Below are 15831 nucleotides of genomic sequence, written 5' to 3'. Positions count from 1 at the left end.
TCAGGATTTTTTTTTTTTACAGAAGGATAATTCATTGGATTTCAGCCCAAAAGTGTATATGTTTATTTAGAAATACAATATTAAAAAAATATATAGACACGAACAACGTATGCAACAACGATTAACGAATTTCGCTCGTGTGCGGCTTATGGCAACCCCTCTCTGTATCCTAGCAACCGATGTTTTGCTCAGCTTAGATAGCGAGCTGTAAGTTAGCTGCTGTTGGGCTACAGGCACTGTTTCGAAATATTAAAACTTAATACAGCCATTCATTTGCACGGTAAGCAAACGTATGTTTATCGGGTAAGTTAAACTATCACAATTCACAACCAAAGAGGTTGGCAATAAACGTGTATACGAGATAAGCGGTGTGGTCACGCACTAGCCGCGTAAACGAATTTGTAATCTTGTCAAGAAATGGTTTTCCTTGAGGAACTCGCATATTTGTTCCAAACAATCTCTTAAAATTCTAAGAATTGCTTCTTTACTTTCTTGTTTTATATGTTCCCACTGTTTAATCTAGATAAAGTGTCTCTATTGTAGCCAGACAATGCCTTTATTTATACTTTTATAATTAAATATATATTTGTTTTGCTTTCAGATGGAGAACGTGCATCTTGTCCCAGGGGAAGAGGAGGATGATTTGTATACAGGCTACAATGATTACAATCCGACTTTTGACTCAGAGGTGCACAAATACCTTAGGCATGCATTTATTGAATGTCATCACTTGCTTTTATGCATCATCATTTTCCTGTCCCTGCAGGATCTACAGAACGATGTGGGCTTTCAGCAGGCCGTCAGGACGAGCCATGGCAGAAGACCACCAGTAAGTGATATTACACCTGCTGTTAAAGGTGCTGTTTGGAAGAACAAGTACATCAGCACACATCCATATTTTATTAATAATAGACACTATATTTGTTTATTGAATATTTTTTGTAGATGACCGCAAAGTATCCTGGTACTGCTATTGGAGGGCGACCAATTGGAACAGCTTATGGGGTGAGTACAGCATATGGATTTACACTACTACTTTTCTGACTCACAATAAAAGAGCCTTTTAAGTTACTGTGATAACAGCATGTTAGAACATATTACCGGTATGTAATACTATCAGGAAAAAAGCTGTTAAGGCATGGCACATTTATGGTTATATAGAAATTGGCTAAATTGAGAAATGGACTATATGCTTTAAAAAGGGATTGCAAGGCTGAGTTTGTCAGATGTTGGTAATGATTCTATGTGTTATTTCCTCTTATGTCTTTATATTTCTGATGTTAATATTTCAGTCTCGGATACCTGTTGGCACTGCAATGGGAAGGCCTATGACTGGAGCTGTTCAGGTGGGACACAACTCTAGGTCATTTTTTCCTCATTTAATATGCAAATAAATTGTATTAATTACATTTTTATTTTTATTTTTTAAATGTTGTACAGGATGGTGCGGCTCGTCCCATGACTGCAGTGCGGGCAGCAGGATATTCTTCATCTATAGCTAGAGGTGCTTTCACACTTGAAACCCTCTTGCACATGTGCTGTCCACTCCACGTTTATATTTCTCATAATGATATTGACTGAATACATTTTTACTTCTGAGTTGCTGGAAAATATGATAGGTTCCTTCATTACAATTGTTTGAATTTTCAGGCTCAGTGTTTGATCCACTGGGACAATCAAAAGGACCAGCCCCTCCATTAGAAAGACAGAACGAAGACACGTATGTGTCCATCTGTTTTTATAGCCCATAAGAAGCAAAAGTTTTGTTTTCTAGATCCACCTTGACATCTTTAATTTTACTTGGAGACGGACACACATTTTTGATCTAATTGTTTTCTTGTTCAGTCCAGAGGAAAAGATAAAGATCCTGGAAAAGAAAGTGAATGATTTGATAGAGGAGAGCTGTCTCGCTCATGCTCGTGGGGATCTTCAGCTGGTGGGTGTAGCTTTATAACTCCTGTACTTGATTTTAAAGATTTTAAAGGATGAATATTTGGATGCTGAATTATCTTTTTTCTACAGTCTCTAGAGAAAGCCAAAGAGGCGGGCAGGAAGGAAAGGGCTCTGGTGAGACAGAGAGAACAAACAGGCACTTCTGACCATATCAATCTGGATCTGACATACTCTGTGAGTTCATTATTCCATATAAAATACATAGCTTGACTGAAAACTCAGAAAATTCACATGACTTATGCTTTGTTCAGGTGTTGTTTAATTTAGCAAACCAATATGCCAATAATGACATGTACACTGAGGCCTTGAACACATACCAGGTCATAGTGAAAAACAAAATGTTCAATAATGCTGGTGAGCAAATATTATTTAAAATATCTTAAAATACAAATTCATTTTCCTTTGATATAAAAGTGCTTCTAATTTTAGGTTTTCTTTAACCACTTTCCCTATTATAGGACGATTGAAAGTAAACATGGCAAATATCTATTTCAAGCAAAAGAATTACACAAAAGCAATCAAATTTTACCGCATGGCTTTGGATCAGATCTCAAATGCCCACAATGCAATGAGGTTAGTACTTAGCTCAGTATCTGTTGTGTGAACTGCTTATTTGTATTGTGCCATTCAATTTATTCAGGTTGTAAGCAATTTGTTGAGATTTTTAATGTGTAACTTTCCGTTATTGTATAGGATCAAGATCATGCAGAACATTGGAGTTGTGTTCATACATATGGGCCAGTACTCAGATGCCATCACATCCTTTGAGTACATCATGGGTGAGAGTCCCAACATAAAGACGGGCTTCAACCTCATCCTGTGCTACTATGCCATCGGAGACCGTGAGAGAATGAAGAAAGCTTTTCAGAAACTAATTTGTGTGCCCCTCGGTATTGATGATGAAGACAAGTACATCCCTGCAAATGTGAGTGTGTGCTTAAAATCCTTGCTAGTCATACATTTAAACTGAATTACATTGTTTCTTTTTTATATTTCAGGATGACCCTCATGCAAATATGGTGATTGAGGCCATAAAGAATGATAAGCTTCACCAAATGGAAAGAGAGAGGTATTATAATGTATTACACATTCTGTTGAATCTATAATGCTACAGCTTGGTATTTATAAATCTACACATATTTACATGTACATTAAATTTCACTGTATCTGCATTGTCTTCTATCAATATTTTTGTTTTGTTTTTCCTTCTAGGAAAGCACTAGCAGAAAAATACATTATGACCTCAGCCAAGCTTATCGCTCCAGCTATTGAGTCGTCATTTGCAGCTGGTTTTGACTGGCAAGTTGTTTATACTATTGTTTAAAAGTTTGGAGTCATTAAGATTTTTCAGAAAGGATGCATTTATATGCATTTAACAATGAAGTTGAAAGACATTTATAATGTTACAAAAGATTTATTTTTCAATTAAATGCTCCTCTTTTTATTCAATGAATCCTGAAAAATATATTACAGCTGCATAAAAAATGCATCACAGAAGAACATTGATAATAAGAATATGTTTTCTTAGAATGATGACACCATGTGACACTGTGTACAGGAGTGATGGCTGAAAATTCAGGAATAAATTACATTTTAAAGTATTCAAATTGAAAACATTTATAACAATAATTGATATTGCTGTAAATTACTGTGTTTTTAAGAGATAAGAGACTTGAGGCTTCTTTCAAAAACATTTGAAATCTTTGTGTATGTATTCTACAAGAGGGCGTTAAATCACAAGAATGACATTCCTTTAACATTTTTTTTTATTTTGAATACAAAAAACAATTTATAACAGAATAACATAACCATACAGTCCATACAGTTTGTGCTAAAGCTTTATTTGGTACTTTTTTAGGTGTGTGGACATGGTGAAGGGTTCACAATATGTGGAGCTTGCAAATGACTTGGAGATCAATAAAGCTATTACGTACTTAAGACAGAGGGACTTCAAACAGGTAGATCTGATCCTGTGACACTCACATTGCATTGCATTTGGCATTACCACAGAAGAGAGCCATTTTGCTCTATGTCTGTGTGGAACCCTTGTTTCTGTCTTTTAACACTTTTCACACATCAATGGTCCATTTTATTTTGTTTTCTTGCATTTCCATCTGCATGACTCTTGAGGCTGAGGTATGTTTGTGTTTTTGGAGAACCTGTGTGTTTCTGCAGTAGGCCCTGTATAAGTGTGCTGATATTGTGTTGGGTTGCCTTGCTTCTCTCATTTAATGTAGCAGCAAATTGTAACATGTATTATTTAAAGAAATGTATTAAATCGATTTAGGTCATCAATTTCCTTGAAGTCACTGCAAACACTATGAATATGCTTAATCACTTATTTTGTTTTCAGGCAGTGGAGACACTAAAGATGTTTGAGAAGAAGGACAGCCGGGTAAAAAGTGCAGCTGCCACTAATCTATCTTTTCTCTACTTTTTGGTGAGGAAAGAGCTATAGAGCATTGGCATTTAAGAACCTGAAATTGCCGTATTTATCACATTGTGTTAATGAAGTTCTCAAAGATATGCTCTTGTTTTGCTGCTTATGTGTCTTCTCCAGGAAAAAGATTATGAACAGGCTGACCGCTATGCTGAGCTTGCCATGAGCGCCGACCGCTACAACCCTGCTGCCCTCATTAACAAAGGCAACACAGTGTTTGTCAAGGAGGACTATGAGAAAGCAGCAGAGTTTTACAAGGAGGCTCTTCGTAATGACTCGTCCTGCACTGAAGCTCTCTATAACTTAGGTTTGCCATTACAAATATGATATCCTAAGGGTTACACTGCATGAGATTTACATCATACATGCTTTTAACTTTTAGGCTTAAACATTTTAAATGTAGAAAAATTAAAGTCTTTTTTAAGCAGAAATCTCTTTACCCTCATGCAGGTTTGACCTATAAGAGGTTGGGTAGACTGGAGGAAGCACTGGACTGCTTCCTCAAACTGCACGCAATCCTTAGAAACAGTGCTCAGGTCATGTACCAGCTGGCTAATCTGTATCCTTCCTTAAAACGGCAGCATTCAAATTTTATATTAAGTGAAAGTGTTTTCTATGACAATTTGTGGCATTTTTGCGTGCCAAGAAGTAGCATGGCGTAAGTATGAATAGTGCTTGTTTAGAGTAATATTCCTTAAGCAGCTTTAGATATGAGATGTTGGAGGACCCTCATCAGGCCATTGAGTGGCTGATGCAGCTCACCAGTGTGACCCCCACAGATGCCCAGGTGCTGGCCAAACTGGGAGACCTCTATGATAATGAAGGAGACAAATCTCAGGCCTTTCAGTACTATTATGAGGTAAATAAAATATAAGAACGATTTACCCTAAAACTGCCACTTAACATGACATGCTCATAATAAGTCACATCTCAAGAGATATGGTTTGAATAAAATAATTGCAGGACTAATATAATTATAATTAATATGAATTAATATGAATACATTATATATATATATGTTTATACAGAATATTGTATATAATTTATGAATTACTGTCTTTATGAATCATGCTTGTCTTTTACAAAACTTGAGTGACACTAAAGAAAAAGATTTAAAATGGGGTAACATTCTATAATGTTGTTTATTTCAGTCATACAGGTATTTTCCCTCAAACATTAGTGTCATTGAATGGTTGGGAGCATATTACATTGACACCCAGTTCTGTGAGAAAGCTATTCAGTACTTTGACAGAGCTACCCTCATTCAGTAAGTTACTAAATATATGTATTTATCATGAAATATTCTGCATGTATGTGGAGATATTTAATGACATATCATGAATTTTAGACCAACCCAGGTCAAGTGGCAGCTGATGGTGGCTAGCTGTTACAGGAGAAGTGGTATGAACTTGACAATAATAATAATGATACATTTAATTAATCAATTTAGCCATAAGTTGTCATTTTGGTGCCTTCAGAGTCATGATTTATGTTTTTCATTCATTTTTCAGGGAATTATCAGAAGGCACTTGAGACCTACAAGGATATTCATCGGAAATTTCCTGAAAATGTTGAATGTAATGTGCTTAACGCAACATTTAAAAAAAAAAAAACTTTTATTCTCTGTGCCTATCTAGTAGCTTTGCATCTCATGCCATTATCTTTTGGGCAGGTCTACGCTTCCTGGTCAGGCTGTGCACCGATATGGGACTAAAAGAGGTCCAGGACTATGCCACCAAACTGAAGAAAGTTGAAAAGATGAAGGAGATCAGAGAGCAGGTACCCTGATTTATCTTGCTGCTGTTTATATTCTGGCCTCTTTTGCTTCCTTGAATGGAAGGAAATAGAAGACTGGAAGTGCAGAGTGAACAAAAAAAAACACATATAACTGTCTAGACTAGCAGGATATAAGACCATCTCTAAATCAGATGTGGAGTTTCATATTTTAGAATTTAAAAGAGAGAGAGAGCGAGAGAGAGAGAGAGAGAGCGAGAGATTACTCTGTTAAAAAAATAAAGAGCTGGAGGAATGGCCAGTATTTAACAGCATGCTGTTATTCCCGTACACAGAGGGTGAGATCTGGGAGGGAGAGCAGTGCTCGAGGTCGCAGGGAAGGCAGCGCTGGCAGTGGTGAGTGGACAGTTTAAGCTCAACCTCATTCATCAAACATTGAAATAAAATACTGCTTATTAACTCAATACATGCTTCTTACTTGACTTTTTCCATTAACCTCAATCTGTCATCTGCCTATCTTGGTAAACAGGAAACACATCAAACCTTACACATACTCCCCCTAAAAAACCCAGCGGTATGACTGTAACTGCCCTTATATATATAGACTCCAGGTGGACAGACTTAGTGGAGACTGCTAGATGTGATTTTTCAAAATGAGAACACGTCCCTTAGACACTTGTTCCCGTAGGATTAAACTAAATCACATGATTTAGAGATTGAAATCTAACAGTTTGCCATTAGATTTTAGTTTATGGTTTATTTTAAGTTTATAGTGTAGTAATAATATGTTTTTCATTCTTAACTTCTCTTCTGGACATCAGATGTGGATCTCATATCAGGTGATGTTCAGTTATCAGGTTCAGGCAGTGCTGGGTTTAAAGGTCATGCAGTACACTCATTTTCAGACAAGTGATTGTTAACATAATTTTACTGCATCTGACCTCTCTCTTCTTCTAACACTTTCTTTTCACGTTGTCCAACACATTAGGAAGCAGCTCAAACCCCAAAAAGTCCAGTGGTATGATCACTACCTGCTCTATGTAGAATAATTCAGACATGTTATAAATCTACTTTATTATTATGGTCAGTTTTATAAGGGATTTGATTTGGATTCTTCATAAAATTAATTTAGTCATAATTCCCATTGCTATGGAAAATGAGCCAGGTAAAGGGCATACATTCATCATTCAAAAGTTTAATATTGGTCCATCAGCAAGACTACTTTATTTTTATATACAGTTAACAGTAATATTGTGAAATATTGAATTACAATTTAAAATAACTTTTCTATTTTAATATATTTTAATGTGTTATTATTCCTGTGATCGCAAAGCAGAATTTTCAGCAGAATCACTCTAATATGCTGATTTTCTACTCAACAAAAATGTATTATTATTATTTAAAAATAAGTATGCAGCCTAATGTTTTTGTAGGAACCTTTTTCCAGGATTCTTTGATCAATAGAAAGTTCAAAAGTATAGCATTTCTTTGACATAGAAATCAAAGTCTTTACTGTTACTTCTGATCAATTTAACGCATTCTCTCAATTTTTCAAATTTCTCTCAAAAGGATCTTTCTGACCCAAAACTTTTGATTGGTTGTTATTTATTTACAGCCAGTCAGACAACATATGATCTCATTCATGAAATAGTAATAATATAGAACTTAATTTTATTTGACTGCATTCTTTCACTTTATATTGTCAGCTTCATCTTCATTTTGTTAGTAATCTGTTCTCTTTTATTGTTTATCTCTGTTATTCTGTTCATGGCTGTGCACCTGAAAGGGAGCAGCTCAAGCCCCATCAATACCCCTCCTCTGAGAGCCAGTGGTATGACTACACTCATGACAGAATTACATTAGAGGAAGAGATCACACACTCCACCTGTATAACCATTACAACAAGCATGGCATTGCATTCTGCTTAGGCAGTGCTTAATTTGAGATTAGTCCTATTCCGGAAATTGACAGAATTTGGATTTTTGCATTCCGTGATTTGTTTTTTAAACAATCCTGCGTTATTGCATGGTTTTTTTTTGAAGGCATGTTTTGTTATTGGCCCTCTTCATCATACTGTAGGAGAGAGCGGGGCACAACCTAACACTTTTTGACTTTCTCAGTTTGTATAAATCCCCTTGGTGTTCAAATTTTTTTCCCCCACATTATTTCACACGTCTAGTACAATTATGTGATTTTGTTTCATTAATACAGTGTACTTTTTTCTTGTTTTACCCCGAAAGGATGGAAGTGAAACGTGATAACTTGCCCCATAGGTGGGGTACATTGTAACATGCCCAAAAGCTTAAAATGTTACCTGATATAGTCAATAAAATATCCAAGATACAAATACTTTGTCAATAAAATACAATTATTATGGCATTTTTTAATCATTAAGTTTCACAACAAACATCACTAAATACAGCTATACAGTATACAAAACATAATAATAATGACTAATTTCTGAACATCATTAACCCTTTTCTCATGGTTTCTCAAAAGAATTAATAAAAGTATAGAATATATTTCTAATAGGGGCTCATTGTACGTTACAACACACACCCCACCTGCACGAATAGGATTTAAACCGCAGCTAATGTCTTATGCTGGTTAGATCAGCATTAAAGAATGATCTCAACTGTTAATAAACAGATATAAGATTTAGATAATATCAGATTTGTCTTATTTGTAATAAACACAAAAATAAATTTAAGTAAGAAATTTACTTTTGCTACGGTTAAATAAATGTTCAGTAATATCTTCCAAAGATTTTTTCTAAATAATGTTGATATGGCAACTAGTTTCGTCTTCCTGAAATGTGTGTAAAGTTTTAAACCATGCGTTACTACTAACCCCACGTTTTGGAGATGGCGCTTCTACCTGACAAATTATTGTAAAAATAATTATATTGCTAAAATGCCAAACCGTCAGCAAGCATATTTATATTTTTCATACCTCCAAGTAAAGCTGATGTTTTTTCTGATCAAGGTGAGAAGGTGAAATTGCACCCCTGGCAAATTCTGCTAATACTAATCAGGATAGCAGTAGACATTAGCAGCGGGAGTAATCAGCCAGAAATGGTAATGGACAATGTATTGACAGTGTCAGAAAATATCACTGATAATCTGACTGGCTGGCTATATACGTGACAGAATAATACACTAGGCTGTAGTTAGGGCCGTGTAGAAACTTGTGAATGATGTTCTTATAGTTGTCCCATCTTTTAATTGCTGTTTTTTATCCGGCAATTATTTATTAAAAAATTAAGCACTGTGCTCAGGAATAAACTGCTGCCACTGCACCTGTTATTGCGCTTTGTTACAGATACCATCCATTCCTCACATTCAGCCCTGCAGTCAGAACTGAACTCAACACATAATGCTAGGTTTACCATTTTACACACACACACGTACACAACTTCATTGTTGCAAGGCCTCTCAGCTCTCACAGCCTTTCCACTGTCTCTGTCTTCTTCTTTTTCCTTGCTTTTCTTTGCAGTCTCTCGCTCTGAAGCTAAGTATAGTCCTGTGCTGCAGCAGGGCAGAGGTATGTATTGTATTTCACTGTGATCAATCCTCTGGATGATTAAAAATGAAAAACTCATAGCTTCGTGGAAAACTTTAACTTGCTTAGTCCATATATCAAAATGATGCCTGAAGTTTTAATGCCTTAAGTTTCCCCATCCAAGAACATATTTTCAATCACAGCACAACAGAAAGCAAACATGTGCTGTAAAAGCCTAAGAATGTTATCTGCCAAAACCACTATTTCCAGGGAATATCCCGCTCTCACTGTCTGACAAAGTGTTTCCAGCACCTCCTTTCTGTTTGCAAAGCACTGAGTGCAAATAAACCCGTAAAATATTTCACAAATATACTCCAGAACAACACTTTCTCGGTATTAGTGCACTTGATATCAACAGTTTCTTACTGTACTATTCTTACTATTACTTGCCAATTTGGATGCATAAACTGATATGTGATGTTTTTTTTAAGAATACGAAAAGAAAAGCAGAAGTACTCTGAAGCAGTTTAGCTTTTTGTTTTTGTGATAAATGTTTGAACCTGATTCTAGCATGATTCCTCAATTAGGTGGACAGGGTAGGGAAAAGTACTGTATGTCAGCAGAAGGCTTGTCATGCTAATGCCTTTGAGTTTTGTCGCTGGGACGTTTAAAAGTCTCAAAGTTACCTGGCTCCCAGACGCCGGTCTCACATCTGCCCCTCAGCGATCTGTTCCTGTCATCACAGCCAAGATGTGAAATGCAGCTGTGTGCCGCTGTCTTTGAGCAACACAAATGCTTTCAATTATCCAATTCATATGAACTCACTTGAATTAGGATTGTAGTGCCACATAGCCTTTGCTTCAAATGCAAGCTGGAGCGGTTGCTTTTCATGCTTTTTGTTGTTGTTTTGTTTACCAGTGTTCTAACACAGCATGGCTTGCTATGTCGATGGTGGCAACTCAAATGCTTTTTGTCTTCTGTTCAGACACTGCTGTAAGTGTAAAATAACACCCACTCTAGAAATGTTTGCAAGTCCAACACATGTGGATGTGTTTTCTCAGACAGTGGACAAAGCAACCATGGCACCAGCGCCAAAGGTGAGAGGATTAGCATTAAACTGAAGACACTTCCCGGGTCCAATGAGCCGTACGAGGCCAGCACTCATCAGGAAATAGGTGAGAAACAACTTTGATTGTTATTTTATGGAGGTTCTTGTCATTGTGGCTCTAATACACAATCAAATAAACATAAAAGTGTCATAGAATAATTACATTTTCACTGAACAAACTGGCTATAATTGCATTTCTTCAGACAAAACAATGCAAGTGTCATGGGTTAGATTCTCAGGGAATGGCAATGTAAATAGTTCGGAATATTAGCATCAGCCAAATGCATACACGTTAAATGTATGATGACAAATTATTATTACATTTCTTTATTCAATTAACATTACCTTTTCTGCCTGATTTATATAATAGCTTGGAGTTAAAATGGGGGGGGGGGGGGATCGGTCTGGTCTGTACTTACTGTTCCGTATTCATCATTTTAGATGCATCTTATGCCGATCCTTTGGGACCTCAAATGCAGAGACCAAAAACAGCAGCAAAGAAACGCACAGAGGAAGATGAGTTTGCTGATGAAGAGCTAGGAGATGACTTGCTGCCAGAGTGATGTGTGTGTTTGTGTGTGTGTGTGTGTGTGTGTGTGTGTGTGTGTGTGTGTGTGTGTGTGTGTGTGTGTGTGTGTGCGCAACAAAGATAACTTCAGTAGAAAGTCTAATATATGTCCAGATACTAAATGCATTTGCATTTTCAGCTCAACCAATAGCACTGTATAAAGATTTATTACAATTAATTCATCAAATACATCGTTATGCTTTGCTATATTATATAATAGCAATGCATTGTATATTTATGACTACACCTTAAAACCTGAATAGCATGAAGTTGATGACGTGCATGTTTTGCAAGTGTGAACTATTAAATCACAGTTTTATAGACTCTTCTTTGGCATCTATGATTCAATCAACTAACTATCGTAAAAAGGAATACAGAGGATTGCAGAGTTGTTCAAAATCAGTAAGACTTTTTGCATTAGCTCGGTTCAGTATCAAACAGTCCGCCCAGTATCTGGAGTCAAGTATCATGTGCGCATTTACGGGAAGGACGGACGAGGGACAGCTTTACGCATCAATTGGGGAGTTTGTCTCGCTCGGTTTAAGAGCTCTCTAAAGGTTTGTATTAATATTTCCCTACAATCGCTTGCTGACAGTAAAGCGAGCTCAGACACAGGAAATGTGCGGTCGAGTTATTTCGACGCTTGTGCTGGTGTTGCTGTGGTGCGGGAGCGCGCCGGGTGAACGGGGATTGAAGGTGTCCAGGAGAACACCGAGGACTCGCTCCTGTCTGGATTTACCGGAGGAGATTTTAGAGCAGATGTTTGGCAGGCTCTCAGTCGGGGTGCTCAGTGCGTTTCACCACACCTTGCAGCTCGCGCCTCCAGAGCGCCAAAATCTGACCTGTCAATCAGCTTCTCGTCTAGCGCGCGACAGACCACGTACCCCAGTAAACTTCCTCAGCCTCTCGCCGTGGGCGTACAGGTAGGGCTCTAGAACTATGAAGACTAGGGTGGGAATCTTATGGAATTTAACGACTCCGCTTTATTAACAGTCCTAATACGTTAAAAAACTATGACCTTTTGCATTCCAGGGTCTGTTTGGGCACAGTGGAACCCAAGCTTATAAAACAGCCTGCCATAACTTAATATTGGTTTACACTAAAACCATACTGTATCTAGTTTTAAATTTGACCGTGTTTTTACCATGCTGTTAATTTACCCCCCTTTTATGAACTCTTTCCACGCCATTGGCAGAATTGCCCAGCTTTCCGTGTTTTCACTGTTATACGGCAGAGGGCGCTATTACACATTTTCTGAAAGTCTATTCACACCGGGTTCAAAACGGGGTCCGTTCTTCGTACGTCTAACTCATTCAGCTGGATTTGATTGTTTAGCCTACTATTTGATCTCGGATTGTTTGGTTTTGCGACGCTTATCATGTAGGGCTACTTGCTGTCATAGCAACAGGTTTATAAACAGTTTATTTCATGTAAACAGTATTATGCATCTTTTTAAGCGGAGTTGATACTTAAAATCTGTCTCAGGCTCCAGCCACTGCTAGCCTACATGATTACAATAGTTCCAGATTCTTACTGAACCAGGGGCAATGATCATTTTTATCATTATTATTAATAATAATATAAAAATGTATTTGAAAATATTATAATGTTGTGTAGATAATTCAATAGTATAGGCTACTATATTTTTTGTTGTTAAAAATGTAACATTTTGAAATTATTCTTACCCACATTCAAAGGCTCTTCTTTCTTTTGATATACTGCATGTTCAGATATTCATACAACAAAATATACTGGGGTCCAAGTCTTGGAAAAAAATAAAAAATAAAATGCTGGTGGGAAAAAAGTTAATAAATTAATTAAATTGAGAAATTATTTGACATTTCAAGAACTTCAGTGCACAACTTCAATGTAATGCAAGACATTTTTTTTAAATTCAATATTTATGAAAAAGTTTTTGAATATATCAGATTAAATGTATATAGGCCATAACATGATGTAAGAACTCCACTGACTTTAATGTATTTAATTAACATAGTTTAGTTTGAAACATTTTCTTTTCATCAAATTTGGTCAATATAAATTTTGCAAAAAGATGCTCCAGTGGGGAGGAAAGATTTGTAGTGCAGGACAGAAATGTATTTTACAGAAGTAATTTAAGAAAATGTAATAGATGTTTTATTCAGATCCATATATTAGGGTTGGGCAAGTTAACACGTTCGCGTTAACGCATTTATTAATTAACGCCGACAATTATTTTATCGCGCATTAACGCAGTGTATTATTATATTGAAAGGCCGTTGCTCACCAGACAAACCATTGTATAACACAGAATACGTAAGGGATAATGTACACCCAGCCGGTTGTTATCGCAGAATAAACCCCGACAGAGTGATCAGGAGTCTTGAATCACTCTGAAGGGGCTTATTCTGCGATAACAACCGGCTGGGTGTACATTATCCCGCTTATTACACGGCTACTAGTCTCAAATAAATAATTATTAGACACAAAATATTGTCTCGAGATTAAATATTTTATTAGCTCTTACGCAAAGCTTCCGCGAAGGAAAACAGTTCCAATCTGCTTTAAGCCTTTATCTATTGCTGAAGATTTGCCATATTGCTAAATGTTGAAAATGAATGCTGAAAGGGTTAGTTCACCCAAAAATGAAACCAAGCCTATGATTTACTCACCCTCAAGTTATCGTAGGTGTATATGACATTCTTCTTTCAGACAAATACAATCGGAGTTATATTTAAAAAGTCCAGGCTAACGTTAATCCAAGCAGTTGTTGTAGTGGTGTTTGAAGTCCATAAAAAATGCAGCTGTCCGTCAAATAACGCGCTCCACACGACTCCGATGGGTTAATAGAGCCTTCTGATTCGAATCGATGCGTTTGTGTAAGAAAAATATCTATATTAAAAACGTTATAAAGGAAACCTGCCTTGAAGTCTTCCATTGTAACCCACGGCTGCTTAAGCCACAAGATGGCGCCAGCGTTAAGCATAGAAGTAGTACCGGTCAAGATAACTCGTAGTACCCGTATGAGCGGGTGTTATCTGGAAATAACGTACCGCTGGAATGCGCGATTGACCAATCAGAATCAAGGATTTCACAGAGCCGTGTAATAAATTGTAATAGAATACAGTGCTGTAGCCTAAGCCAAAGGCTTGACATTCTTTGTCTGGGACAAATAAAATATAAAAATACCCAGAAACGCGAGAATGATCCAGATTTTTTTGGTTGTTTTTATTATATGTAAACAGCGATTGATGAGTGTATCTCTGCCTCTGGTACTTAACAAGTAGCGTTGAGCCTGGCACTGCCTGTCTGTGATCGAGACATTCGTGGAGAAATCAAAACAATTGAGCAGCAATATAAACTCACAGAAGAAACATACTGGGGTAAAACTGAGTTTTTTGTAGTTGTTGATATTTTTGATTTATGATATTGTTAATAACACAATTCGACTTTGCAATCGTGAATTGTGTAGCATGAATGTAGCCTAGTTCAATAAACAAGTAGCCTAATTAATATTAAGTTACTTACATTTTAGATCCAAACACCACTTTTTGTTCCATTTCACCCATGATTTCACCGACTAAAATAGTTCCAGAGGAAAGCAACATTCAGCGCCATGTTTTGTTACTAAATGATTCAGAGTTTTGAATGAATCATTTGAATAAACGACTCAATGACGCACTTATGAAGACGATCACTTGCTGCCCCCTATATGTACATTTTACCATATTATAAATATTTGAGTCTTTTCATATGCTTTCTAATGAATCAGTCGAGTGATTGAGTTCAAGGCCTACACAAAAAGATGATCAGTTGTACATGTGTGAGGCAACTTCACTAAATTGTCAAAACAGACCCGAAGGCAAAGGCGTAACAAGTTTAAATGGGTTATACATTTAATTCCCCTTCAAAATCGGAAAAAGGTGTATTTACCTATCTCAACTAACCTAAAGTTGTATCGTCATATTAAAAACGATGGATTTTTAAAGAAATGTCATGTAGGCCTACCTTTTCTGGGTTGAAACAGACCCAACTGCAGGTGCATTAACCTATTTTTTAGAGATGCAGAGATTAGAGATTATTTTAGAGTTTAGACGCAGTATGAATGCATGTTGAGTTTATTCATTCAATGTCTTTTAACAATTCGGTTTCGGTTGTGTATTTGATGTATTGACTGTTTATCTGCAAGATAAATAATTATTTTTATGATTATTGATCCAAGAATCTCGCATGATCCAGCAAGGTACCCTCGATACCTCCCGGAGGCGTATTGTTTGTGTAAGGGATGCTTGACCGGACCGAACGGGGAGGAAAGTGACCGCTTCCGAAGCACCCCAGTGTACATGCCCACCGTCATACTGCGCCGTACCGGCTCATGTGTCGGGGGTCGTCATTCCTACACGGAGAGCTACGTGTCCATTGCCGTGGGATGTACTTGTGTGCCATTGTTGGAAAGAGACAGAAAAACTCAGAAGAGCAAACCAAATGTGAAAACAGTCACTTCTAAAAATGCTGTTTCCAGCACCTTTAGCAGCAATTAACTGCACT

General features: G+C 36.9%; 2 protein-coding genes across 3 annotated transcripts; both read left to right on the top strand.

Annotated features, from left to right (window-relative positions):
- Positions 1 to 106: 106 nt before the first annotated feature.
- On the top strand, positions 107 to 11627 carry ift88 (intraflagellar transport 88 homolog). 2 transcript variants are annotated; one of them, XM_067443639.1, is made up of 28 exons: positions 107 to 280; positions 602 to 688; positions 767 to 829; positions 946 to 1005; positions 1293 to 1346; positions 1441 to 1504; positions 1651 to 1720; positions 1846 to 1936; positions 2023 to 2127; positions 2205 to 2307; positions 2412 to 2526; positions 2647 to 2878; positions 2952 to 3022; positions 3166 to 3252; positions 3812 to 3911; positions 4307 to 4393; positions 4514 to 4700; positions 4844 to 4952; positions 5102 to 5252; positions 5545 to 5660; positions 5742 to 5794; positions 5905 to 5970; positions 6066 to 6172; positions 6463 to 6523; positions 7914 to 7958; positions 9623 to 9670; positions 10690 to 10803; positions 11178 to 11627. In XM_067443639.1, exons 2-28 carry the CDS (start codon positions 602 to 604, stop codon positions 11297 to 11299), a joined length of 2568 nt encoding a protein of 855 aa, XP_067299740.1. In that variant the 5' UTR covers positions 107 to 280; the 3' UTR covers positions 11300 to 11627. The 2 variants fall into 2 exon arrangements, with proteins under 2 accessions (XP_067299740.1, XP_067299741.1); XM_067443640.1 differs by lacking the exons at positions 7914 to 7958; positions 9623 to 9670.
- A 240-nt stretch (positions 11628 to 11867) lies between these two features.
- On the top strand, positions 11868 to 15824 carry il17d (interleukin 17d). Its single transcript, XM_067443644.1, has 2 exons — positions 11868 to 12227; positions 15506 to 15824. Exons 1-2 carry the CDS (start codon positions 11923 to 11925, stop codon positions 15822 to 15824), a joined length of 624 nt encoding a protein of 207 aa, XP_067299745.1. The 5' UTR covers positions 11868 to 11922.
- The last annotated feature ends 7 nt before the right edge of the window (positions 15825 to 15831 follow it).

Source organism: Pseudorasbora parva, chromosome 5 (assembly GCF_024679245.1).
Source record: "Pseudorasbora parva isolate DD20220531a chromosome 5, ASM2467924v1, whole genome shotgun sequence".
Classification (NCBI taxonomy): Eukaryota; Metazoa; Chordata; class Actinopteri; order Cypriniformes; family Gobionidae; genus Pseudorasbora; species Pseudorasbora parva.
The sequence above is the reverse complement of the archived record's forward strand: the minus strand, read 5'-3'. Positions and strand labels throughout refer to the sequence as shown.